Source organism: Condylura cristata, unplaced genomic scaffold (genome assembly GCF_000260355.1).
Source record: "Condylura cristata isolate star-nosed mole 26May11 unplaced genomic scaffold, ConCri1.0 scaffold00002, whole genome shotgun sequence".
Taxonomy (NCBI): domain Eukaryota; kingdom Metazoa; phylum Chordata; class Mammalia; order Eulipotyphla; family Talpidae; genus Condylura; species Condylura cristata.
Window position 1 is genome coordinate 23,765,883 of NW_004567103.1, and position 27,388 is coordinate 23,793,270.

Consider the following 27,388-nt stretch of genomic DNA (forward strand, 5'->3'; position numbering starts at 1 on the left):
TACATACTTTGTTTCATTAGCCATTTGAGAATAAGTTGTAGACATTTGCACCTTTAGTAGCAAATTTCAGCATATATTTCCTAAAATAAAAAGCAAAGAGTCCTCTTACATAATTGTAATTATCAGTCAGGAAATGTAACATCGCAGTTCTAATGTAACCCACAGTCCGTAGTCTAGTTTTGCCAGTTTCCCTGTAGTGTCCTTTAAGTTGTGTTTATGTACTTGGGATTTTTCTGGGTTCAGGATCAAGTTTTGCTTACAGTTTTGTTTTATTGTTGTTTTTTAATCTGGAACATATCCTTAGTCTTTGTGTTCTCAACCTTCACATTTCTGAAAACTATAGGTCGATTATTTTGTAAAATATTCCTTATTTGGTTCAGGAAGTACCACTAAATGATGTGTCTACTTAGTCACTAAAAGCATAGGACATCTCCCAGCATTGGTGATGGTAACTTTGATCAGTTAAGGTAATGTCCCTTCAGTAATTTGTGGGGCAATATTTTGAGAATGTAAATAGTCTCATTAAATTTTTATCCACTAGAATTAGCATCTAATGATGATTTTTGTCTGAGTCAGTTGTTTATACTGTGGTTGCAAAGTGTGATTTGTAAATTTCATCATTGAAGATATTCTACTATAAACGTGCATATATATATATATACACACACACACACACACACACACACATTTGTAAGTATGAATCCTTGGGTTCTTATTTCATTCACTAGGTTACAGTTACTGTCATAATTCATTTTGATTTTCTAAGTTGTCCCATATTAGGCTCTGGATTCCGTTCAGGCTGGTTCTTGAGACATGTCCCCATTTTCATTGAGCACTTTCCAGGCATAAGATGTTCTGGGGTCTTGTCTTTTTCCCAGCCATTGCCAAGAAATCATTACTTGAAGCAAAGTTACTTTTTGAGCAAAATAAGTAGAAACCAAAACTGGGCTGTAGATATGCTAATTGCTATTTGTCTGTCACTGCTACTAAGGCCATTTTAGTGGCCTTAGTAAATATATATATCTGCATTTTTTTTTCTACCCCTCACTTTAACTCTTTATCAGTTTGAAACCTTGAGTTCATACTGGTAACTCAAAATTCTATCCAGAAGGTTCTGCAACACAAACCAAAGCTTTGTGGAGCTCTCCCTTTGACTTCAAAGCATGGGCTGTCCTAAGTGTGCCTTTCCTGCTATGCATTTGGTTGTCTGGTAGGGGCATAATGGAGGAAAATAACAGCTGCCTGCTTCCATAATGAGGCTTTCAAAAATTTCAAGACAGATTCTCCTACCCAGGAAAGTACAGTCATAGCCTCTGCTTCCACTGTAGCTTAGAGCAGGCATGCCCATGGTAAGCTATCTCCAGAGATACTGCACACCTGTGTGGTTTAACAGACAGGGGCTGGTGTGCATAGAGGTGTGACCAAGATGAACATCTCTGGAAGCAGTCACAGAAACCCCATTTTTATGAACACATATAGTGACTGCATTAGCTTTCTAGTGCTGCTATTACAAATCACTACACACTGGAAATTTGTTTTATTTCTTGAAAAGTTGGAATATTAAGCAAAAGAATATTACATTTGCCATTTGTTTTGTTTTTTACTTGCTCTGATTTCAGATCATGATTTGTTTTGTGTAGTAAGTATAAAACTGATCATTAGACCTTATATAGGAATGTTAAATGTTTCTTTGCATAGCTTTGAACTAAGAATGTTTTCCCAGTTTAATTAAGGTGCTGCTTTTGGAGGTTAGTCGATTAAGAATAAACACCATTATGAAAATCTATTGTAAAGGAATGAGTTTCATCTTCCTATAAAAGGTGTCCTTTATTTGGGGGTGCATTAAGTGCTTTTATAACTAAAACATTAATAAAATGTTTGTTAATTTGACTTACTGCTTAGACATTATAACCGCTAGGAACTGTCAAATTAATACTTGTTTGATCTTTAGTAACATCCTGGATTGTCAAAAACAGATACAAAGAATAGACCATTATGACTGGCCTCCCCTAATACTCTCTTTGCTCTGGATAAGGAGGGCTGTTCACTGTGACTGGTACCTCTCATTATTGGTGAGGTTCAGTTCCATGTGGAAACTCGCTTCTTTCCAGGTGGCAGTGCTTCCCCGAAGGACCATGCTCTTTCTGGCAGGTTCCCTGGTAGCCAGTTCAGGGGGCTTGCCCCTAAGATTTTTAAGTAGTACCCTACTTTTTTCTCCCCTGATTTATTTAGAGAATGTAAATACATAAATTTAAAAAAATTACAAAAATGGAAAATTTTAATTTGGTATAATGCCATTTTAGGCTCTCACTCTCACATTATGTACCATATTAAGCACTCTATGTAAAATGTAAAAGCTATATAAGAGACTGAAAAGTAAAACTAAAAATGTGCATAAACATTAATCTGATTGCTGAGCAGATAAGAATTAAACAAAACAGTGCAAGAGCTCACCAGGAAAATAATCGGTGTGTTTAATATAATTGAAAATGAAACTTTTACTGAACGGTGTAAAAAAGACCATTAAGGAATTAAAAGGTAAAACTCGAGGGAAATGTTCTGTATGCACAATGTGATCAATATCTTGATTATGTAAAAGATTCATGTAAATTTAGTTTTTTAAATCCCGAGTTTCTGTGTGGGCAATTTGTACATGACAATATTGAGCGCATGCAGAACTAAATGTCCTGTGTCAAAAACTTCTGTGTCACAAGAGAGACATGTTCTTGGTGCCCATGCTAATGAGTGGCTAATGGCCCTCCACCCCCCACAATTCTTTTACATTATGCTGTGTCCTATTTCTCTCCTTAACCTTCTCTGCTCTGACTTCCTGCCCCCTACTTTTGATGGGCCTTCTTCCTCTTTTTGTGCCTTACTAATTTTAAGGATTTTCCCATTTGTGTGCGTGTGTGTGTGTGTGTGTGTGTGTGTGTGTGTGTGTGTGTATGTGTTCTGACTTAGGTTTCCTTCCTTTATTTTGCAAAAGTTGTGTCTTGAATGATTGAGGGCACTCCTGTAACCACACATTTAAGGCATGTTTTTTTCAAGTTATTTATCAGATTAAAGCAGCATCAGGTGTTTCAAGAACTTTTTGTGAGAGCTGCTGAAACATAACTGGATGTAAAAAACCTGTTTTGAGATAAATGGCTCAAAGAAGAAGCTGGGACTGTGGAAATCAAAGATTGAATGGAGCCTGTTTACCTGGGGATGATAAATGTTGAGTTATTTCAAAATTAACATTTATTTTGTGGTTCTCTGTCAATGTTCCTAGCAATATTTTCTTTATTACTATATTAAGAGCAGTTTCAATTGAAGTTAATGCTACTATGTTTGAATAATAGGGAAAAAGTCAAGACACTAATGACTTTGATGTAGAATCTACAATTCTATTTGTCTCCCTGATAAGTTAAAGTATATTCATTTACAGCTATTTTGTATTTGCTATGTAAAATTCTATTTCTGTTGTTTAATTTTCTTCATTATAGTAATTATAGTGTCTATCCAAAAGTGTATACATAAGTATCTCAAGGCAAAATTCTTAACTAGCATATTTAAGTGTCTGGCTTATTCCAATGAGTTTAGTTTTGAAGGTTAGAGAGGAAGAGGAAATTGACTATTATGTTGCTGATTCTGTTGCTTATTGACCTTCTTTATGAAGACTGGGTATTACTGTTTTAATTATTCTCTAACCAGCTGAAGTTTGTCTTTGCAGTAACGTTTTATGTTTTTCATAGGTAAATAATGAAGTATGATGGTTGGTTTTTATTAATACTGTTCTGTCAACTCAGTAATGAATAAAAATCTTAGTTTAGGAACTACCGAATTAGGAAAGCTAATTCTCTTTAATGATTGTATCAGTTGGAAAATTAGTTGAATTGTTTTTCCTGATTTGTACATGGTTAGAGTAGTGAAATTAAGAAGTGGGAATTAACCAGCGTCCTTTAGAGATTTTGATGAGTGGTTATTCTTGGTAATGTTAAATTTAAGGAAAATATTTCCCTTAAGAGCTTAAATAGGATATATGATTTTCAAAATCTTTAGACTATACTCAGCTTGATTTTACAACATTTGATGCTTTATGCAAATTTTTGTGCTGTAAAATAAGGTTTAAAATTTCACTTCATGATAATCATCAGACAGGTTCCTTACCTATTTCATTAACCACATTAAAGGATCACAAAGGTAATTTTGTTGATAGCTGCATTAAAGGTGTGAGCTGTGTACACATTCTTACTCAAGATAAAAGATATCTTAATTGCTGAGGAATTATTTAAATTAGTCAAAAAATTGTACTCTACATATTGCCTATGCCTACTGCAACAAAATCTGTTCCAGAAATATGAGTGGAGAATACAGTGATGATCTTCATTGTATCTTTGGAATAGTTCATAGGTATAAACCCCAAATTTAAGAAATAGGATTTGTGGTCAAATAAATTTAGAATATGTTAGGTTAAGCAAAGCTAAGTTTTGCCAGAGAGTGTTCACAGCCTTTAATATTGAAATATTCTTATAACCAGATTAATCTTACTTTAGGAACTTTATCAATAATTGATCTTGCTTTGTTATATAACCTTTTTCTTACCTTCACAACATATTATGCCAGTTCCGTGTTAAATATCACATTGTTTTACTAATGGGAAGAAATCTCTTCTTTTGAGAACGTCTTAAAAATTTGTTTTGCACACATGAACTTAAATTTTCGATTCTAGTTTTCTAGTTCAGTTCTAGTTCCTTGCATCTTGTAGGAACCTATGGAGAAGTAGAGTAAAAATAAATGGGGTAGAAAGTGAAGTAGGATAGAAGAAGAACTAACTCAACAATTAAGTTAGGTCAAAAATTTTGCTTTGTATTTCCTCTGAAATGGAAATTCCTCTAACGTTTGTAAGAGACATGTTTGTTTGCAGACTTTTACAGACGAGGTAAGATAAATCTTGTCACTTTAGTCTATAGAAAGTATTTCTCTGTGGTGTTTCCAGTGTTATAGGACTTAGTGGAGAGAATTATGTTGCTTTGATGTTCTCTGCTGATCAAGGGAGTGTTGTGCATTTTAAACATCATTGTCACTTGTGATTCTGGTCATAATGTGATATAGTTAGTATTTCATGGTTTCTTAAACATTTAAGTCCACTCATTTCTACTCAGTTACCATTCCTGTCTCCATTAATTATGCCTAATTTCCTTTTATCATGTAATCTCTAGTTTTGAAGGTTTAACTCGGGAGAGTTGTACACATATATATCAAAACATACATTTTAATCTTTTAACTATTCTACACAAATTTGTGTGTTTCAGATGGAGCAGCTGTCAGATGAAGAAATTGACCATGGTGCTGAAGAAGACAGTGACAAGGAAGATCAGGACCTAGACAAAATGTTTGGAGCCTGGTTGGGAGAGCTAGATAAACTCACTCAGGTTAGAAGTAGTGTTTTCAAAACTAGATGAAGATTTGAAATCATTATTGTGCTTAATTTTTACTGTATGGACATGAGGATATGGACATAGGTTGTGTTTTCTAGTACTATTAGAAAGGAAAAACATTAGCAAGTAGGTGAATAACTCTAGAACACAAGCTATTATCTTCTGTGGTTTTTAAAAGACTTTTTTTTTTTTTTTTTTACAAGAAAAGCTTGTGACAGATTTCCTTCATCTAGAGGGATTACTTAAAGTCTGTTTTATAAATTGAGATTGCTGGCTAAAATTTTTAAAGCCTAAAATTTAAAGCTCTAAATTTTAGCAAATCCTAGTTCATAACTTAGTAAATATGTTTAAAAACACTCAGATATATCCTGGCATATGATTCCATAATAACTGACAGAAGTTCATTTTAAACAAGAGTTCATTCACATTGCATTTTAAAACAGTGACAAAGCTTTTTTTCCATTTTATTTTGTTGAAGTTCAGTTTTAGAAAAGAAAAACCTTTTATCTGCTAACCCAGTATACTTTTCAGAATAAAGGGACTTATTGTTACTACCCCAATAAATACATACATGTGTATATATTTTGCTATACAAAGTATGAGATTTCTTAATTGTTAGAAAAGTAGGTAAGGTGGGAACTTCAAACGCTATAGGTTGTGATGTCCTTCATATAATTTTAAAAACTGGATGGACACTATAAGTGACTTCATTTTATCTTCATGTAAATAAAGGAAGAGAGCATTCTAAGATAATACCATAATTCTATAATTAGAGTGACTATAATTAGCATTATCTAGCATTCTTTTTTTACTTGAAATAAATTTTGATAATTATAAATTGAAATTAAATTTTTACCAGACCAAGAAGGATGCTGTGATGAACCCAAAACAAATCTCTCTGAGAAAGGAGATAACAATTCTTTGCACACATAAATGGTTTCTGTTTCTTACCTTATCATGCCTAGCTTATTTAAGATTTATTTAGTTATGTATAGAAGAACTGAGTTGTAGGCCAGAGGTGGGGGGCTGGTGAGAGGATTCACCAGATACCTAGTGGGAGCAGAACAGGAGGATCTCCTGAAATCTACACTAAGGGGAGCAGAGGATGAGATGAGAGGTTGTCTGCATCATATGTGGGTCGGCTCCCTCGCCATGGATGGAACTCAGGCTGTGGCAGTGATAGCTCTGAGCCTTAATCCCTACACCCCTGTTTTATAATGAATATATGTAAAATGAAGTCAGTTACTATACTTGATGCATTTGGAAAATATTTACTCCAAACTATGACATTTTCAGATACCTTACTTTAGCATCTATATAAAAATGGAAAGAACTATATAGCAAAGTTGGCAAACCAGTTATGCTTTACCTTAAGCTGTTACTTAGAAAAACTTTGGCATTATTAACTACTGTATTATATGAAAATTTACCTAACATTAAAACAAACTTTATTCATTGTTTTATACAATTGCAACCTGAATTTAATGTTACTTACTAAACTTTCTTTTCAAGAGTTTGGATTCTGACAAGCCTATGGAACCAGTAAAAAGATCTCCTCTTCGCCAAGAAACAAACATGGCCAATTTTTCTTATCGCTTCTCCATATACAACTTGAATGGTAAGTTGTAATTGGAAGTAAAATATAAATGAGTATGCTAAGTTACATAATTTGGAAGCAACACAGGACTATTCCACGTATCTCAGTATAAAAACGAGGCAGGTAACTTGACTGAGTTTTGTGCATTTTGCTACTAATTCAAATTATTAAGAAGACGTAAACTAAAATGCTTTCTAGTTGAGTTATTGACAAAGAATATAATCAGGTAGCCGCCTGCAATAAACAGTTGTGTTTTTATTTGATGAAGTTGCAATGAAATTACAGAGCTGGAATTTTAAAATGAGCCCTCTGGCATTTATTTAACATACTCTTCCTCTTGATAGTGTGTACAATTGACACGCCATTCTGTAATTTTTTTTTTCTTTTTTCATTTTGTGTCTTTAAGGCATTAACATCTAGGGCACTGATTATATTAACAATCTAGAGCCCCAGTTTAAAAAATAGTTCCATGGGGGATGTGGTTAAAACCATGGAGTGGTGTAAACTTATTGCATTGCTCTTATCTTTAAACTCATTTTATTTTCTGATTACTACAAATCTTACAAAAATGGATTGTTTGCTTCTAAAAATTGCTCTCAGAATTCAAAACAAAAACCTCTTAAAAATATTTGAAAGGCTTTAGCTATAATGGTATGTCATTTTTTGCTTTCTCCCGTGTTCATTAACTGATTTATAATAGAATGTATGACTCTTCATTCAGTGTTTTCTGGAAACATCGTGTATATTGTTCATTGCAGAAGCTCTGAATCAGGGAGAAACTGTGGATTTGGATGCTCTGATGGCCGATCTTTGCTCAATAGAACAGGAACTCAGCAGTATTGGTGCAGGAAATAGTAAGCGTCAAATCACAGAAACAAAAGCCACACAGAAAATACCCCCTGGCCGACACACATCAAAACATGGGACCTTGAAAGGATCATCTTCTGCATCCAACAGAATAACTAAGCCTTCCCATGCCAACTACTCCCTGGATGACATCACTGCACAGCTAGAACAGGCCTCCTTGAGCATGGATGAGGCTGCTCAGCAGTCAGCCCTGGAAGACACTGCTACACCCTTAGTAACGAACCAGCACAGAAGAACCGCGTCTGCGGGCACAGTGAGTGATGCTGATGTTCGCTCTGTTAGTAACTCCTCTCACTCCAGCGTGACTTCCGCAGCCTCCAGCATGGACTCTCTGGATATTGATAAAGTTACTCGCCCTCAGGAGCTGGATTTGACACACCAGGGGCAGCCAATTACTGAGGTAAATAGGTGGAACTTTTCTTGGTATATTGAGAAAATGATGTTTTTTAAGGGTAGTTTTAATTAACTATGCTTCTACATTTAAAGTTTGTTAAGGATACCTATGAGTTAAATTTTAAATAAGGCCACAGCAGGACTGCCTGGCCAGATAACAGCAATTTCACCACGATGGTTTAAGAGATTTAGCTTCATTTTTATTCTCGTGACTACATGAAGACCTTAAATTGGAATCAGTTTTTTTTTTTTTTAAGATTTATTTATTTATGCATACAGAACCAGAGTACAGGCCAGAAGTTCAGGGGGTGATGAGAGGATTCACCAGAGACAGAGTGGGGAGCAGGCCGACTGACGAAGTACACTGCTGAGGGGAGCAGAGGGCAGGTCAGGAGTGGTCTGCCGCACCATGTGGTCACCTCCGGGGGTGGGGCGGGGATCGAACACATGTTGACGTGGCTTTAGCTTCTTTGTGCTGTGCTTTAACCCACTGCGCCACCAGGGAGGGCCCGAATCAGTTGTTTTACATGATGAAAAACTTGAAGTATTGTTGATGTTTGATGACAATTTACAAAGCTATTTGGCTATTAAACTTATAATTGTTTCTTAGTGTATATTTATTATAAAATATCCTCCCCATTGTAATCCACAAGATCCTAGTGTTTCGGGGTTACTTCTTCATTTTATCATCAGTGAGTCAATGTGGTGTAGTGGAAAAAACCTGTGGGCTTAGAATCACACACTTGGTTCTGAGTCCTTTTCCTTGCCACTCAGGACTCAGGATATTAAAGGAGTTATTCAGCTTCTGTGTACACCAACTAAAGTAAATGGAGCCAAATAGTACATGGTCTACCATTTCTTAAGTTGGTTGAGAGAATCAAAAATGATACAACAAACATGAACACATTTTTAAGAGATGAAGCTTTCTAAATGTTAATGGGTATGCATAGGGAATAGATTTGTGATAAAGTAAGTTTAGCAAAAACTGACTTTGGTGAAGACAAATTCTTGGGTTGTTTTGTGTTTTGTTTTTTTTTTCATCAGGGAGATGACAAATTTGTTACAGGGTAGCAACAAAAAAGAAAATCAGTGGGGTTTGGGGCAATTAAAGCCAGCTTTTGTGTTCACAATGATCTCTGATACAGGATGACTTAATCTACTTATGAATAATCGATACTAAGGTGAAATCTTAAAAATTGGTTCAAGGAATTACGGAGAAATTTAAAGTTTTTACCTATTGACATTAGTCCCCTTATTAATTTAATAAGTTAAAACCCACCAATATCTTGATACATACCCATATATCTAATTTTACCCCCAAGTACTGTAGAATAAAAAACATGAATCATGATGTTTTGGAGATAAATGTGAATTTTACTGCTTATAAATAAGGTTAAGTATATAGCACACTGTATCAACCTAAAGAATAAACTTTCATTTATTTATAAAGAAACTTAAGTGGTGTATATTCTCTATAGAGAACTTGAAAAGTGGTTTCCACTTTATGAAACCAGTTTTTATTCATCATATTCAGTACCAGCTGCCTAATGTGCATCGTTTCTGTCTTCGGTTTACCTGTTAGGATATGAATAATATTTTACTAGGTATGTGCTTTCTTGGTTATATTTTGTTTTGTATCTTGACAGTTCTTTTCAGTCAGATTATTTTGAGATCGGTTAAGATTAATGAGTGGTTCTGAACTAATCAGTAAGATTATGTACGCGTGCATATTTCCAACTATTAAGTAAACTCATTATAAAATATCAACAGTAGAAGAGCAAATAAAACAAAGTGAAAAAATCCTCCTCTCTCAGCAAATAGTTCAGATGATAGCAGGTGGCATTCGTGGACAAAGATAGCAATATTAAGTTATGTAATGTTGAATATAAGAATTAAAGTATGAGGTTTGGTGTTTGTAAACCAGGAATAAAGCAGGGAAGGGAGTTAGTCTTATCTATTTAGTGTGTTCTTTTGCCTTGCAAGATGGATGAAAAGCATTTTAACGATGCAGGAATTCCTTTAATATGCTTTTTCTGTATCTAGCCTGCTCTTTCTCCAATCAGGAAAACTGTGGTGTTTAATCAAGGTATTCAATGAGACTTGTTACAAATAGTCTTCCAAACAGGCATATTTTGCTCCCAGAGATTAGCACTTTGTGCTCCTTTAGCTGATTCTTAGAGTATTACGTCCATACTATTAAATCTATACTTGGATGGCTATTTCTTGTTTTCAGTTGTATGTGGTGTTTAGTGACTCCTCACACCAGAAGACCAGGATGTAGTGCTCTTGAGACAACTGCCCCACACATCTCCCTTTCTTCCCCTCATCTTCCTAATATTCAATATTCAAACCTGTTCAATATTACAGGTTTTATGCAGAGGTTACTGCTAAATGCTGTCTCTATGCTTTTATTACATTTCCTTTCTGGGACATGTTTTAGCTTGCTGTTGTGGTTTGTTGTTGTTGGGTTTTTTTTTGTTTTTTTTTTTTTGTATGTTGATTTCAACTCAAATACCACCCCCTCAGCTTTCCCCACCTCCTCCCCCATTAATTGATTGTCTCTTACTTGGTTCAGACAAAATTAGTGGTTAATTAATTTCATCTCAGAATTCTGTTATATTTATGGTACTTTTCTCTCTGGTGGATGAACTTCTCCAGATAATATTCTTCCAGTCCCCTGCTTCGAGTGCCTGGCTGACAGTGTTCCAGCAGCTCACTTGGGAAAGTAGTCTTAAGGACGGATAGTGGTTCTCAGTATTCCATAAATGAGCATCGAGCCCTTCAAGGTGAGGGTTTCTGAGCCATCAGCATTACTGATGTTTTGGCCTGGATAGTCTCTGTTGCAGGGAGCTGTGCCTTACATTGTTGGGTGTTTGCGACATCACTGGTCTCCAGTAGCACATACCTCCTCCACTTGTGGAAATGTCTCCAGACATTCTATTTATGTCCTGTGGGATACAGTTGCCCCATATGAAAAGTCAATGCCTTGAGAAAGGGTTAATGGCAAGTCTCAGCCTTTTTTTTTCTCATGGAAGATAACTGGACTTTCCTTCTCCTGGTAATCATGTATTAATTAGATTCTCTCTCCACTAAGATTCAGTATAGAAAACTTCCAGCTACCACTGTTGATTGCAAGTGACCTCTGATTGGTGAAATGCAGGAAACTAAGCAAATTACAGATGACTGGGAAGAGAGACAGAGCTATACTCCCTGTAGTGCAGTGTGTAACTCTTATAAGTGAGCATGAACACTTCCTTGAGGAACCCTGGAAAACTATTCTTTGCTGGTACAATATACTGCTGGTTTCTGTGGAATTTGAAGTTTCCCTAGACAGGATGATTTCTGTACATACCCCATGATCTCTTCCTTATAATAATACATCTCCAGAAGAGACCTGGTGGCTTTCTAGACTCCTTCTGAAGATAGCATGTCTCAGGCTAGCACGCAGTGTGTGTTTCTACAGAGCTAAATGAACCGGTTCCAAGTTGTGTCCTCTGTTGGGTCCCCTGAGTTGGCTATTAGCCTGAATTTGAGCCGCTCCCAGTAGACCAGTAAAGGAGGGAATCTGGGAGCTTACTGCTTTTCTTAAATCTACCTTCAGCCAGTTCTCCTGCATCTAGTCCCATCTAGACCTCTGCTGTTGTTTTTGCAGATTTTTGGCTTTACACCACATAAATTAGGGTGCATTAATCCTGATGCACTGTCTAGCATTCAGCTCTTCTTAGGCTGCTAAATAGGTTATCACTTAGCCTTTTGCTTTCTACTTTCCAATTTTTGTCATATCTTCTTCAGTCTGTCTTAAACTCATTGTCTAAGTATGAAAAGGATTTGGGGAGGGACTGGAGCTACCTCCTCAGCTAATCCTTTACAGTCTCCTCCTCATGTCCAGTCTCCTAATTCTGGTGCGCCCCAACATACAATTCTCAGGCTATCTTTTTATCTGTACCCCTGGCCCATGTGTGCTCCCATTGGTATCCTCTAACAAGTCCCAATGTTTACATTTTAATACCCTATCTCATTAACATAAGACACACTGCCCCGCCCCTGCCCCCCCACCCAACTTCCTCCCACCACATTTTAATGCCTCTAAGCCAATGGTTCTCATCTCTTTGTCACCCAGGTGGCATTTGGCAGTGTCCCGAGACCTTGTCAGTGATGGAAGGGTAGTACTGACATCTAGTGGGTGATAGGCGAAGAGTGCCTCACAACAAAGAATTTTCTGACCCCAAATAGTGCCAAAGTTGAATAACTGTTTTAAATCTCAGGTGGCATCTGTCCCTCGTTGTCAGTGAGGTGACAGTTATACTGTGGCGTGTTAAGCCTCCTGTTGACAGTTTCTGATAAAAACCTGTATCAAATTATCTTAGAGTCAGAGTAATAGGTATAGATCTATGTCTTCCAACCAGAGTCTCTCGTTCAAACTTCAGGCTTCAGACATCTTATCTCTAATCAGTGTATCTATGTGGGTCTCTAATAGGTAGCTTAAATTTAACTGGTTTAAAATGGAAGCTTTGATCTTTTCTCCTCCCATACATGCTTCTCCCAGCCTCTTCTGTTCAGTTACTGGTTATTCTTTTTTTTTTTCTTTTAAGATTTATTTATTCATACAATAACTGGGATACAGGCCAGAAGTGTGGGGGTAAGAGGATTCACCAGGGACAGAGTGGGAAGTAGAACAGGCAGACTGGCTGAAATACACTGCTGAGGGGAGCAGCGGGCGAGACAGGAGAGGACTGCCACACCATGTTCATCTCACCTCCCTGGCCAGGAATAAGACTTGTGCTGCAGTAGCTTCATAGTGCTGTGCTTTAACCAGTTGCGCCTCCAGGGAGGGCCCAGTTATTGGTTATTCTTGCCTTCTGATCTGTCAAACAAAATCCTTGGAATCTCTTTACTTCTTTCCACCCATGTTTAGTCCAGCAGCAAATTCTGTTAACTGTACCTCCAGAATATATCCAGAACTTTATCACTTCTCAGTACAACATCATCATGATCTGTTAATAGATTTTTGCAGTGACTTCCTAACTGGTCTTCTGTGTTCACCTTCCCCTGTACAGTCTGTCATCCTTGGTGGCCAGAGTGATCCTGTTAAAAGACAAATCAGATTTCACCCCTCTTCTTCTCAAAGACTTTTTATCTTACTCTGTCTACAGTTGACCTTTGAAACATATGGGTTCAAAATGCACATGTCCATTACTATGTGGAGTTTAAGAATATATACTGGAAAGTCTTTTGGACATTAACAGCCATTTAAAAGATGGACAAATTATAGCCTAGAAATCTGACTGTATAAAATATATGTAAATAATTTTTAATATTTAGTATTTAGTACCATAAAATACATACAAATCTGTTACAGAATTTATCAAAACTTACACACTTATAGACTGTACATGGAGCATTCGTAAAAGAGAGAAATATAAGCAAATGTAAAGATCCATTATTACATTATAACTGCATAATGTAAACTTTGTGACTAAAGTTAAACTGGTGCTATTATAGTAAGCTGATGTATTGCAAGAATGATGTCAGTTTAAATGTCATGTGACCACCCTAGGTGAGCGGTTTTCATCTCCTTTGATCCAAATGTCAATTTTAAAACCAAAACCTCACCAAGCCTGCAGGTGAGGACCTTTTCTGCTTTCCTCTGGCCTCAGCACACCCACCCACCCTACTATCTTCATGTCCTCCCTCCCTGTCATCCACAACGAAGCCTCCCAGTAGATCTTTCCAGCTGTCAGACCTACCACTGCCAGAGCCTTTTTACTATTTCTTGGTTAAACACCTCTTCTTTGTTAGAGACCTCCCCCAACTCCTTTTTCTTTCCTGCTTTATCTTTACTTTGTGATCCTTTAGCGTGCTATATATATTGTCTAGTTTCTCCTTCAATATAAAAAGCTCCATGAGGAGGCCCTCCCTGGTGGCGCAGTGGGTTAAAGCACAGCACTAAGAAGCTTAAGCCAATTCCTCATGAGTTCGATCCCGGTCTGCCCCGGAGGAGATCCACATGGCGTGGCAGACCTCTCCTGACGCGCCCGCTGCTCCTCTCAGCAGTATACTTCATCGATCTGCCAGTTCTGCTCCCCACTCTGTTCCTGGTGAATCCTCTCACCCTCCGTATCTCTGGCCTGTACCCCAGTTCTGTATGAATAAATAAATAAATCTTTAAAAAAAAAAAAAGCTCCATGAGGAATTTTTTTAAATATGTCTCTGATTCCTGAGAATATGTCCTTAGCTCCTAGGACATTATTTGACTTGTAAGAAATACTCATATATTTGAATGAATAAATATATAAGCTTCTGTTCAGTTCATCTTTATCTAAACCTCTGCACTCTAAGATTATCAGCAGCTGTTTACTTTCAAGGTGGGGGTGGAGGATCACAAGTGGAGCACTAGATATGAAAACATTTGACAGCCTTTTTTTAACAACTGAGTTTTTTTAGGGGGGCGGTAATTATACCTAACTAAAACAAAACAAAAGCCCCAGGGCAAAGTAGTTGCTTTCTGTTGCAGTTTAGTGACAGATACCAGTTAGAAAATCTATTTGATACTGGTACTGTTTCCTTTTGGGACCATGGATATCAAAGAGCCTACCTAAATGTATCACGGTGACTCATCTTTCTGCCTTGTTCTCTGAAAGTCAACAGAGCTAGGCACAGTACTCTTTCCCACCAAGAAGTTTGTCTTTCTCCTGCATTTCTCTTTCGTGACTTAAGTTGAAGTACTGTGTTTCCAAGCATTTATAATGTTAACTCGTTTAAGTCTCATGGAAGACGAGATTAGACAGGTCAAAAAACATGAGAAATCTCTACTTAAATTCTGTAACTACAGTATCTGCTTCTTAATTGTTGAAAAAAAATAGTTCCTGTAAGTTTATGTTTCAACATGATATATTCCATGGATAGACATAAAAATGACTTAGAATAATTTCAATCAATATTTTAATGAATCTTTTTCTGAAATCCTGTAATTTGAGCTTTATTTGCTCAGTTTTTCAACTTAGAATTCATTGTAGCTGAAATAAATTCCAGAAGGGCTCTTTTTTTTAATCAATATGAAATGTTGCAGTTGATTTACTGGCATCACTCATTTTATTCACTTTACAAAATTAAGTGGTAATTGTATTATAAATTTTATGTAAAATAGAATTTATTAATAAAGGTTGATGTTTAGTATATACCTTTATGTTTGCTGGTATATTTTAAACTAATGCTTCTTCTAAATTTGAAATGTTACAAATGAAAATTATTTTAAGAATAAAATATGTTAAAAAGCTACTACTCTATGTCAGATTTAAAAGGTTTTGCTGAATCTTAAGAATATTTGGTGACTATTACAAATATGATGGGAAAAATTCCTCAGTGTCAGAACTACTAAAACTTTGAATGTTTTGATTTCCTCATAGGTGTAAGGTTTTTTTTTTTAATGAAATCTTTAATGAATATACCTTCCTTTGTAACTGTGATATGTAACATTGTACAACATAGTTTCTTTGCAATGCCTCTATTTCCTTCACCTTCCAAAATCACCCCAAGGATTACTTTTAGGTATTGGGAAGAAGATGGCAGTTTATATTCCTTGTACCATCCATCATGGTGGCGTTGAACTCCCAGTTAATATTAGCAATCTTTTACTTTGAAGTATACTAAGTGAATAGGAGGATAGGACTCGCTGACACTTGAGGAGCTCTCCTTACATATTTAAGAAATTGGGATTATTAATTTCTTAGTTATTGTAGTTGCTACATTTCTCTTAAAACTAATTGAGCTGCTACACCTCACTGAAATTAGTTCACATGTGCCAATTCGTTTAATTTTTCATATTTCACTAGCCTTGGGATGATCATAGCAGAAGGATGAAAGCAGAATGGAAGATTTGGTTCTGTTGAGAAGCTTTAAACACTTTTCAAATAACCTACCCCCAGTTAGCGCTGGCATTATATTCTTTGGTTCTTCTTGTGTGTATATCTTAGTAATTGGCAATTTTTCTCCTGAAGAACTCAGGCATCTTTATTTGGTTTTCATTTTTTTTCCCCATGTTACTGAGTGCTGGTAAAGAATTTTTATTTTGCACAAGAATATAAATATCTTCATCTGTTTTAAAAATTAATAAAGACTAGAAAACATGAAAAATTGGCTTAAAACATTTGCTGGCTATGTAGTGGTCAGTAAAAGGAGAGCAATAAGAAGAGAAGAAACATGAAAAATATTAACAGCCCCTGTTATATTGAGTATTCTGTGTTAGGTATTTACATGTCTTAGTACTGAACTGGTATAGCACCTTGTAGAACAGGTGCCATCACTTCTGTTGTATAGTAGAGGGAACTGAAACTGAATGACTAAAGATGTTTCCCAGGAATTTGAACCCAGACACGCTGGTGGTAGTGCTCATACTGCAATTCCATGGTGCCACATTGGAGAATCTAAACTAGACAGGCTAGTTCCAGACCTACAGATAGAACTACAGGAGACAAAGGCAGAGATTTATGCAGTAACATCCCCATCTTGTGGTGTTTTCGTATATTTCTTTCTGAACCAACACAAACTCGTAAGCCAGCTTTCATCAAATTGAGGCTTAAATAACATTCAGATGAGGGCTGGTAGTTTTCCCCACTCATTATAATAATATCACTTAATTGATTCATGTAACAGATTCTGGAGATAAATGCTTATTACCCTATTTTATACATAAAGGAATAGACTAAATTATAAGCCAGAGTCACATTACCAGTAAATGAGGCTAGGTAGGGGCTAAACTCCAGGTACTCTGGCCCTAAAGCCTGTATTCTTTTTTTTTTTTTTTTAAAGATTTATTTATTTGTGCATACAGAACTGGGGTACAGGCCAGAGGCTCAGGGGCGGTGAGAGGCTTCACCAGAGACAGAGGGGGGAACAGAACAGGCAGATCAACGAAGCACACTGCTGAGGGGAGCAGCGGGCGGGTCAGGAGAGGTCTGCCACACCTTGTCGTCTCCTCCGGGGCAGGCAGGAATCGAACTCATGCGGAAGCGGCTTTAGGTTCTCAGTGCTATGCTTTAACCCGCTGCACCACCAGGGAGGGCCTAAAGCCTGTATTCTTGACCATCATGGTCTAGTAATATTTGTGATAAGTACATCTACATTCAGTGGAAGGTAAATGTAAATCTGTTTTGTTGAAACACTAATGTACACAAACCTTCACTTCTTTTTTTCCAGTTGTAGTCTAAGATGTTAGCTACCAACTGAAAGTATTTTATTTTGTCCCCACAACTTTGGCATAAGGCCATCCTGATTACGGTTGCCACCTGTGTTCAGGTTAGTGCTTTTCTGTATCCTCCCCCAGCCTTTCTCTCCCAAGGACTCTGGCTTATAAAAGGTACTTCATTTACCGTGTTACAGGTTCAATTCAAGAAGGTAGTGATTGTTAACTTACCTTGCAGAGATTTGTGGATACTTTTTGAGAGATTGAAGGAGAATTTGATAGCTTTACAACAAAAGTTTTAGAACTGAGAATGTTCATAAACTAGAATTTATGTGGAGATTTGGCTCTCAATTCATTTTTCTTTCATGGTTTGAGCATGTCTTTTAGCTTTATGAAAGTAGTGATAGTGGGTTAAAATTAGATTGGGATACATAATTTTTGTAGGCATATATTTATATTTATTTTATGGAACTGGGACTTGTTAATAATAAACTGTCATTCCTTAGTCCCTTTTTATCTTTGTTGATAAAAGCAATGTTTCATCTTTATATATAGATGATTAGCTAGTCTTTTTCTCACTTGCATCCATGTATTCATATATTGAGTTTTAATAACGGTAATGGCTCATCATTTTTTAACATGACACACAATCACCTTTTGGTGAACACATTATATTTGTTTGTTTTACTTTAACCAATAAGCATTTGTGGGAGTTTGCATATTTGGCTTGGTTGTACTTAAAATGCGCCTTAGTATTTAGTCTTCACTATGTGGATATTGGTGATGTATATTTGTTAGGCTCCCCATTGATATAGTAATTGACCTTGTGCTATATGTTTAATGAGAAAATGTAAAGAGGGGAAAGCAAAAACAGTCTTGATCTGGCCAGGCATGTGGCATGAAGTCCAAGAAGAAATAGTCATTTATTCATATATTCCATAAGTATTTTGAGTACCTAGATGCTAAGCTGGGCTCTCAAAAATAAAACTCTGAACATAATACAGTGTTCTTACAAAGTTATGATTTAATTTATGAGAGAAAGGGTATAGATTCAGACAACCAATAAGCAATTTCAATACAGTGAGTTGAGCACTAGGATAGGGTAAAACTTAGTTAAAATACCATCGATGACTTTACGAATGAGTTACAGAATGCACTATGACTAAAATGATGCAGGTTTTTGAGAATATGTTGGCAGATCACAGGGAATCGAGGGAGATGTGAGTGGCCAGGAACTGGAGGAGGCGCTCTTGGGCATGAATAGAGGAAATTTGGTGGAGAAATAATAGTGTAATAAAGAGACAACTACCCAGAAGTAGTAAATATTTTCTGTCTTCTACCCCACTCCCAACTCACTAGACTGGTTGAGTTACAGAGACAGGTATTAGACAGGGGTGAGTTGGATCTAGGACATGCTTAGCTTCAGAGAGAAAGCATTCATTAGTGATAGAACTGAAGAGGATGAGCATATTGGTGTAGTTAATATTGTACCTTGTAGTGATGAACATCCTCCAGATATATAGATAAGGTTTTCTAGTAAAGGAGGGAATGAGGTTTAACAGCAGGAAGTGATAATCAACATGGCATTTCTGCATATTTCTCCCATAGAAAGCTATTGTGTAAAAGTAGAGTGAGGTTATTCTTGCATTATCAAAGATTAGGATCATCTGATTCTCGCCTTTTTTTATTTTTGCATAATACACTGAAAAGTGCATGGAACTTTCCATTAATATCTTATTTCAGTGATTCATTTCAGTAATCTTTTTCACTTCCTGCATGATAATAAGAATTGCCCTTTTCCACCTCCTTTACCTATCATTTTCTTCCTTCCTGCATTTTCACAGCATGCTATTTCACTGAGATGTCCCAGCAAGCAGGCCAAGCATCATATTGACTTCACAGAAGAACAGGCTGAGCTGACACCTGTAAGTTCTGTAAACATGTTCATGGGACTAATGAAGAGGATTGCATTCTTTAGGACTCCTGATAATGAAACATCATTTACCTGTCTTTCAAATAAAAATTGAGCCAAACTTGAAAATCAATATGCAAAAGCAAATGAGCAGTTTTTAATATGGTACCATTGAATAGCAATATTGCTAGTAAGACTGTATTGTTGCTAGCATATCTGCCACAGAGAAACTTTATATTGGAAATGGAAACAGCATGCTTTCTTTTTTCTGAAACTGGGCCTTTTGTAAACTTCTGAAGATGTTAGCAAATTTAGCTGTTCTTCAAAATGGAGATTTCAAGTAAAATGCTCCAGTGCATTGATGCTTAGCTAAAAACCTAGTTTCTTTCTTCAAAAATGTATCCTTTAGTCAGCAGGTGACAAATTCAGATGCTTCAGCGTGAGACTGTTCCTTAAGGTAGCCACTAACCATATGTGGCCAGTAAGCACTTGATCCAAGCTGAGATTTTGTAATGGCATCTTTTTTGAAGACTTGTATAGAAAAAGGAACGTAAAATATCACAATTTTTGCTGTTGATTTCTTATTCAAATTACAGTGGTTGGTTTTTTTTCCCCCCATTAAAAGATAATACTTTCTTTTGCCATTTTTTACTTTTTTAATGTGTTTACTAGAAAACTTTAAATTCTGCTTGTGGTTTTTATTTCCTTTGGATAATGCTGCTTCAGAGTCATCTGTGAAGTTGGGAAAAAGAGTCCCAGGTCCCTCATACCCACCAGATTAAATCCAGTTCCTTACCTTCCTTCTTCCTCCCCTTTTGAAATATTTGGAATATTGGTAGTCAACCAGTAATTGGCTTACGCCCCTCTAAAATCCTGCATGTGAAAACTTTCTCCAGCTTTACCTCCGCCTGCCTCTTATGCCTCAACCCATAACACTTGCATTGCCATGGACTAAAATCCAAATTTCCTAATTGTAAGTAGGTATGGGAGTTGACCAGTTTATTAACAGACTACAGCAGTCAACTCTCACACTCCCTTTGTAATTAAGAATTTCAGATTTAAGAGATTTAAGATTTCACTTTTTATAATTAATACAGGAAAAAGAGTAGAAATATGAGTGGGCCTCGGAATTAGTAAGTCATGATAAATAAAAGCAGACAAAATAGTTGTAGGTGATAATAGAAAAGGGGTAATAACCTTAATTGAATTAGGGGTAACATGCTGGATAATTACAGATAGATAAAAGAAAACAAGAAGTACAAAACTCTTGCCTGTGAGATGAAACTTATTTGAAGTTGTAATGACAAAATCACTCCCTGTCATTACCTCACATAGGCCTGTGCAACCGACACCGTCTTACGGCATTGACAGGACGGCTTCACACTTGGTTTCTGTTGGGGCAATAATTTTCCGACATAGTAACTCTTAGAAAATTCTGAACAAAAAATGCATAAGCTGCTTTTTACCATATACTGGTATTTTACCATGTATTTTCCATGTCATTGGAATATTAGAATGATGCAAAATTACTTTGAGTAGGTCCTAAGATCAGATTGATATAAACTATAGCCACCATGTTTTGTGGCTGTCAGTTGTGTCCCTGTTAACTTCATACTTTGCACACAAAGGATACGTCTCCAGGCCATGCTTGCACCCCAGTACCTGGCGTGGTTCTAGACTCAAAAGTTGACATCTAGCCAGCAGTTGAATAAATGAAAGAAAGGAGGATGAGTAAGAGGCAGCTGGGGTGGGGTGGAGTGGAGGTTAGAGAAAAAGCAAAGAGAAACAAGGGGGACGTGTTTCCTTGAGGGAGGCATTTTAGAAAATGTTGAGGATGGTTTGGGCTGTCAAAAAGAGGGGGGAAAGGGCTATTATAAACCAGTGAAATAGATTTAAAATAAGCTGCCATGTTTGTGTTTTTAGTGGTGTATGAAAGAAACTATAGACGAAGCCCTGTGCATTTTTTTTTTTTTAAACCAACAGCATGTACCAAGATGAAGGCAGATTGAATGACATGGCCAAAGTGCTGTGTGCTTCTCAGTCTTTCAGCTGTGCACCACTCTTTCATGTGAATCTTTCTCCAGTAACCAGTTCTCTCCCCACCCTTTCTGAGGAATTCTGGAGCAATGGGTGGCTGGCGCCAGTATGGAGAGAGATAGATAAGGCTTTTATTGCCAGGGGAAGAGTTTGCTACTTCTGGTTTCTAGATTTTCTTTTTTCTTCCTGCTACAAATACCTGGGGCTTAGGTAGTGGGAACATGCAGACCTCACCTCCATACATACTAAGAAGACTAAATGGTGAAACAACCAGGATGTCCCCAGTAATTTCTCGTCATACTCAGCTATTGTTTGTGACCTCATTTCATAGTTGTGCATGTTTTGGGGTCATCAGTCATAATGATTTATCCCCCTTTTATTTTAAGCCATGTATTTTAATATTTTTAAATGGGATGGCTTCTGCAATGCTTCTTACTGATCAGATTGTAGATTTTTAGTGATTTGATGTCCTGAAGTGACTTGAGGTTGGGGATTGATTAATCTTATAAAAAAATTTTAACATTTAAGCATGAATTTTATGCCTGGAATTATGTTTACCAAAAGTCATGCTTTGTTTTGATGGTATGGAACAGATTTTTTTTTTAATTTTTTGAAATATCATTCTGTATCTAGACATACTTTTCATTTGGGACATCTTTTTCTGAGAATATAACCATTATGAATAAAATTAAATAAAAGTAGGTTTTCAAGAAATTTTCTGTTTTATCTATTTGTGTAAGAATATACTTTTCCCCCAGTATATTGTGAACAGAAGGTAATGATTGGGAATAATGGCAATGAAGGGTGTAGGTTTGCTCTTTTTGGTTGTACCTTTCATTCTTTCCATCCCTATGTTTTCTCTGATCTAAACTGATATTAACCTCAAATTGAATTTTCAGGAATTTCTCCTTAATTGTCTTTATGGACAAGTCAACTGTGTTTTTCTCCACGAGGATATCACCAACTGGGTAACTAGGGACCAAGAGATAATTGTCTCTATTCTCTTGTTATTGTTTGATCTTGTTAGTGTTAGTCTTGATAAATACTTTCATTTTGCTTTTAATGATAGGTCTTTATTTTTTTTTCTCTCAGGTGAGGGTGAAAGGGTTATTAGGTTCAGTTGAAATTAAAACAAAGCTAAAAATATAGGCAGTAAATACCTGAGAGCAAACCCAATTCAGGATACTGTAGAGATAATAGAGATAAGCAGCTATTAGCTTAATGTTGTTTTATAGAAACTGTTTTTAATTTTGAAAGTACAGTGTTTAATCATCATGTATGAACTTTCTCAGAGCTGGTGCTACTCTAATATTTGATTATATAAGTTTCTTTTCAAAGAATTCATTTCTCAGGAATAACTTGATATACAATTAGACTTAAAGAATATCTGGAGCTCCTCAGCTATGCCATGCATTCTTTTAAAGATGATTAGTTGGTAACTACATAACATTAACAAATAAATGTTAATTAAGAATTAGTTAGGAATAGGCAAGTCTGAATTAGATATATAGTCTAAAAACAACTGCAGTTTATCTTTAATGAAAATGTATTCCTTACTTGAATTAATTTAGCCAATTGTTCATATCACTTATTATGCAGATGCTTTACTGTGCAACACAGTGCTATTAGTGTAGTGATAAAATGAGTGGGTTGATAATATTTTACTGAAAATAATGTATAGCCACTACGTAAAATAAATAAGGGTATTTTCCCTCTTGGTGTGACTATCACTGAATCGACCATAAATACTTGAGAAGCTTAAAAAGTAATATACTCTTAATTCTGTTTTTATAATATATTTAGATCTTGTATAGGCTTTCAAAAAAGGAAAGAAGGAATATGTCCAGTTATGAGTCTTGGCCTATTGCTTGTTTGTGTCACATGCATGGATGACACTGACCATCTTTAGAAGAAAGCTGGCGCTGTGATCATCACAGTATGTGCCCCTTTTCCCAGTGATGCGTCGGGGGGAGTCACTAAGATACATCTATTGGAATAGGGGGTGTCTTTTTTTTTTTTTAATTTTTCATTTGGACTTACATCACTGAGTTTAGGGAAAAGAGATTATAAAGAATCATTCTTGCATTGTCTGCTTTGTAAACACATAAAACCTCTACTGACTTCTATTGCTTTTTTTTGTTTTTGTTTTTCTCTCTTTCTATACAAGCATTCCTATCTGGACAGGGAAACCTCCCTTCTTCTGAGAAACATTGCAGGAAAGCCTTCTCATTTGCTGACCAAGGTGATAACTTCTTTCCTCTACCCGCATGTAAATATTTATTGCACTGTAGGTAGAATATGAATTGTTTTTGACTGTATGCTCAGATTTCTCAGATTGTGCTTTATTTCAGAACTTTTATCCTCAGTAGAGGTATTTTTTCTTACTAAAGATAATGATTTACTGATCACAATAACTATCAAACTGTGAATAGAAAATATTCCAGTAATTTTCACTAGATTTTAAGACCTGTTTAAATGCCTGACAGTCTTCTCACATCTGTTGCACTTTTTCTAGATTAACATTACATTCCACCTGAAAGTAGAAGACATACGTTCATATTAATTTTTACTACTAATGTCCTACACCTGAGTTTCACTAGAAAACTTTATTTTCTAGTTGCTTTTATATTACCATCTTTTTGTTTAATTAAATGTTTACTTTTGTAAACAGAATCTTACATTAGCTTAATCGTATTGGAAGAAAACACTGCAATTTTAATTTCTCATTTCTCTGCCCCCGAATGGTTTGAACTGGTCCAGCTAGATTTGCCCTGGACTGGTAATTTTGCATCAGATGGAATCTTAACCATTGTCATCATTAAGGGATAATAGAATAGTGGAACTGAATAATTTCCTATCTTGTCAGGTCATGTGTTTATTTCATTCTTATTTAAATAATGTAAAATTCAAAAAGAGCAGACATAGTTTCTGAGCAACATACACATTAATTATCAGTCATATTCTTGTTATTATTGTATCTTAGGTTTTAGAAAAAGTAATTTCTTCCTAACTTTATAAACTTAAGCAAGTAGATGATAAAGCTAAAATTAGAGTCCCCAAGAAGCAGTTCAAGGGTAATATTTAAGCATCAGCAATGGAACTCTTCATTTGCTTAAATTTCTTTCTGTGCTGTCAATCCAGGGATGGGGGTAAAACTAGCCTTAAAAAGGTCAGGGAAATGGTAAATTTTGTAAGGAAATGATAACCATATACTTAGAGCTGTCACAAAGTTCTCTACTTTTCTTCAACTCTCCCTTCTCTGTTTACTCCCTCTCCCTGGAACTACATGTAACTGTATTAAGGATCTCTGTTCAGATCAGATCTCTCCCTGAGAACTGCACATTTCCACGTAGCTCTTAGGTAGCTCCTGGCAGGCACAGCTTCCTTACCCACTGTCTCCCTGGAGTCCCCAGGACTTCTGGCCTTCTTCCTTTGACTTCTCCATTTCTGCCCAGAATATCGTCAGCATCCCACTTCTCAGCCCTTTTACCATCACTGACACCTTCTCATTTAACTATATCAGAGTTGTAATGAAGTCAGAACCTGCAGGATTTATTTAGTTCACTCATCCACTTTATTCCCACTGCCACCACCCTAAAACAGCCCCTTGTCTTATACCAGTGCTGCATACTCTCCTCGAGGCCCGTTTGTGCTGTGCTAAGAGTAAGTGTAAAATTTGCCACTGTGTTGCCTGTTTATCTAACAGATACTTGTTGAGTTAGGTTATGTGCTAGGTGCTAGATAGGACACTCTATAAAATGGATATATTTCCAACCTCAGAATCTCATACTTCGTGCTTAAGGTGATAGATTCAAAACAAAACATTAATAAGAGAAGGAAGGGGAAAGAAAAGGCAGTGGGGATCAGATGGTGGGTGGTGGATGATGAATAGACACTTGGTGAGGGCGATGTGAAGTACATTTGCAGAGGTAAAAAAATACACTCCTGGAACAGTACAGTGTACTGTGTTTCTGAAATGTGTCGTAAGGCAATGTTACCTCAATGGAAAGAAAAAATGCTGACTTGTTTAACAGTAAAAAATTAAATGAGGGGGCCCTCCCTGGTAGCGCAGCGGGTTAAAGCACAGCACTAAGAAGCCTAAGCCACTTCCGCATGAGTTTGATCCCCGCCTGCCCCGGAGGTGACCACATGGTGTGGCAGACCTCTCCTGACCCGCCCGCTGCTCCCCTCAGCAGTGTACTTCATCAGTCGGCCTGTTCTGCTCCCCACTGTCTCTGGTGAATCCTCTCACCCTCCGCATCTCTGTCCTGTACCCCAGTTGTGTATGAATAAATAAAAATCTTTAAAAAAAAATTAAATGAGCAAGGAAGCATGTGAAAAAATTTTCAACCTCGTTAAATGTCATGACAGAGATAAGTAAAATAATGGAGAATATCGAGGAGAGGATAGGATAAGGCTTGACGTTTTATTTAGATGGTAAAAACAAAAAGGACCCTGGAGGGTGTGACATTTAAAGCTTGACAAGAAAAGCCTGCTTGAAGGTGAGGAGTGGGAGTGCTCCTAGTGGTTGGACTGAGAGAGGAAAGAGCTTGGCATGTTTGGTAAGCTGAAAAAACTGTTCCTGGGTCACAGTAGTTGAATGAAAATAAGATTGTCTTGATTTGGGTTTGAGGAGGTAGGCAGGAGTCAGATTAGTCAAGGCATATTCAAGGGGTTTTGTTTCGTTTTCCTAAATGCAGTGAGAAGCCAATGAGAATAGCCTTTATTCTTTCAACAAAATTTTGTTGAATACCTGCTATGTACTAGATAGTGTTTACAGCCCTGGAGGTGTACAGTGAGCAAAACAAAGCTCCTACTAGAAAAGGAGTTGTTCTTTGCAGGTTTTGGGATATGCAGTCAGGAGTTGTTCTTTCCAGGTTTTGGGTATATGTGTCAGTAATATCTCCTTGCCTGCCATAGAGGTGAGTGAGAGCGGCTGCAGCATTGGCCCATCCCTGCTGGGACCATATTTCCCTCTGTTACCCAAGGGGTGGCATTATTTGTGTATGTAGTTAACTTCTGGCTCTAGCTACCTCCTGTCTACTTCCCTGCTTACATAAAACAAGACATTTGAGCAGGAGCATGATTCATTAGCATAGAGCCAACAAACTTAGAGTGGAGGAGGGAGTCAAGGAGAAATTCCTAGATAACCTGAGCCACAGGCGCCTCTCTTTGTCCTCTGTAGTAGGTCACTGGCTGTTTTGAAGCTGAGTGAGTTTATACCTCTACACACCACCTGTGTGGCAGTCTGTTTCCCCTTAGCCAAGGAGCATAGTGTCCCAATTGCTGGTCCAACTCTGATCTGCACTTTCCCAAAGTAGGACATTGCAGCACCTGGTAGCTAGTACATAGTAGGATGGACACAGTGGCACTGTGCTTGGGCCAAATCAGCAAGAGGAAATGGTGGTTTTTAGTACTGATCCAATTGTTGACATACTACTGTTGTTTGTTGTTGGTTTCTTTTTTTAAGGCTTATGTATTTATGCGTTGAAGAACTGGGGTGTAGGCCAGAGATGGAGGGGTGACGGGGAGGGATTGAGAAGATTCACCAGAGACAAAGCAGGGAGCAGAATAGGCGGATCTACTGAAATAACACTGCTAAGGAGAGACAGGAGAGGTCTGCTATGCCATATGTGGGCTAACTTCAGGCCAGGGTTAATTAAACTCAGGCCAGAGCAGTGATAGCTCTGAGACTTAACCCCTCAGCCACCAGGGAGGCATGGTAGACCACTGTTAATGAGTAACTCTTCCAGTAAGCTCCAAGCTGGGAGCCTCTGCTAAACCAAGCACAGCCATCTCCTTTCTTCTCAGAGTAGGCAGCATAGACTATTGCACCACAAATGGGAACATCGAACCAAGGACACATTGCTAATTCAGTGCCCTTTAATCTTTGGGTAGCAATCTGAAGGCCTTCTCTGATCTGATCTAATGCAGTATTGGTTTTGTCCCTCTTTATTCCTTATCCTCCCCAACCCGCCCTC

At 37.0% G+C, this 27,388-nt stretch overlaps 1 protein-coding gene across 1 annotated transcript in view; it reads left to right on the top strand.

Annotated features, from left to right (window-relative positions):
- The first annotated feature begins 5,294 nt into the window (after positions 1 to 5,294).
- Positions 5,295 to 27,388, top strand: part of RAPH1 (Ras association (RalGDS/AF-6) and pleckstrin homology domains 1) — a 50,044-nt gene continuing 27,950 nt past the window's right edge. The window contains exons 1-3 of the mRNA XM_012725298.1: positions 5,295 to 5,414; positions 6,933 to 7,038; positions 7,776 to 8,284. Coding sequence (XP_012580752.1) covers positions 5,295 to 5,414; positions 6,933 to 7,038; positions 7,776 to 8,284 — 735 coding nt within the window. The remainder of the gene's footprint in view (positions 5,415 to 6,932; positions 7,039 to 7,775; positions 8,285 to 27,388) is intronic.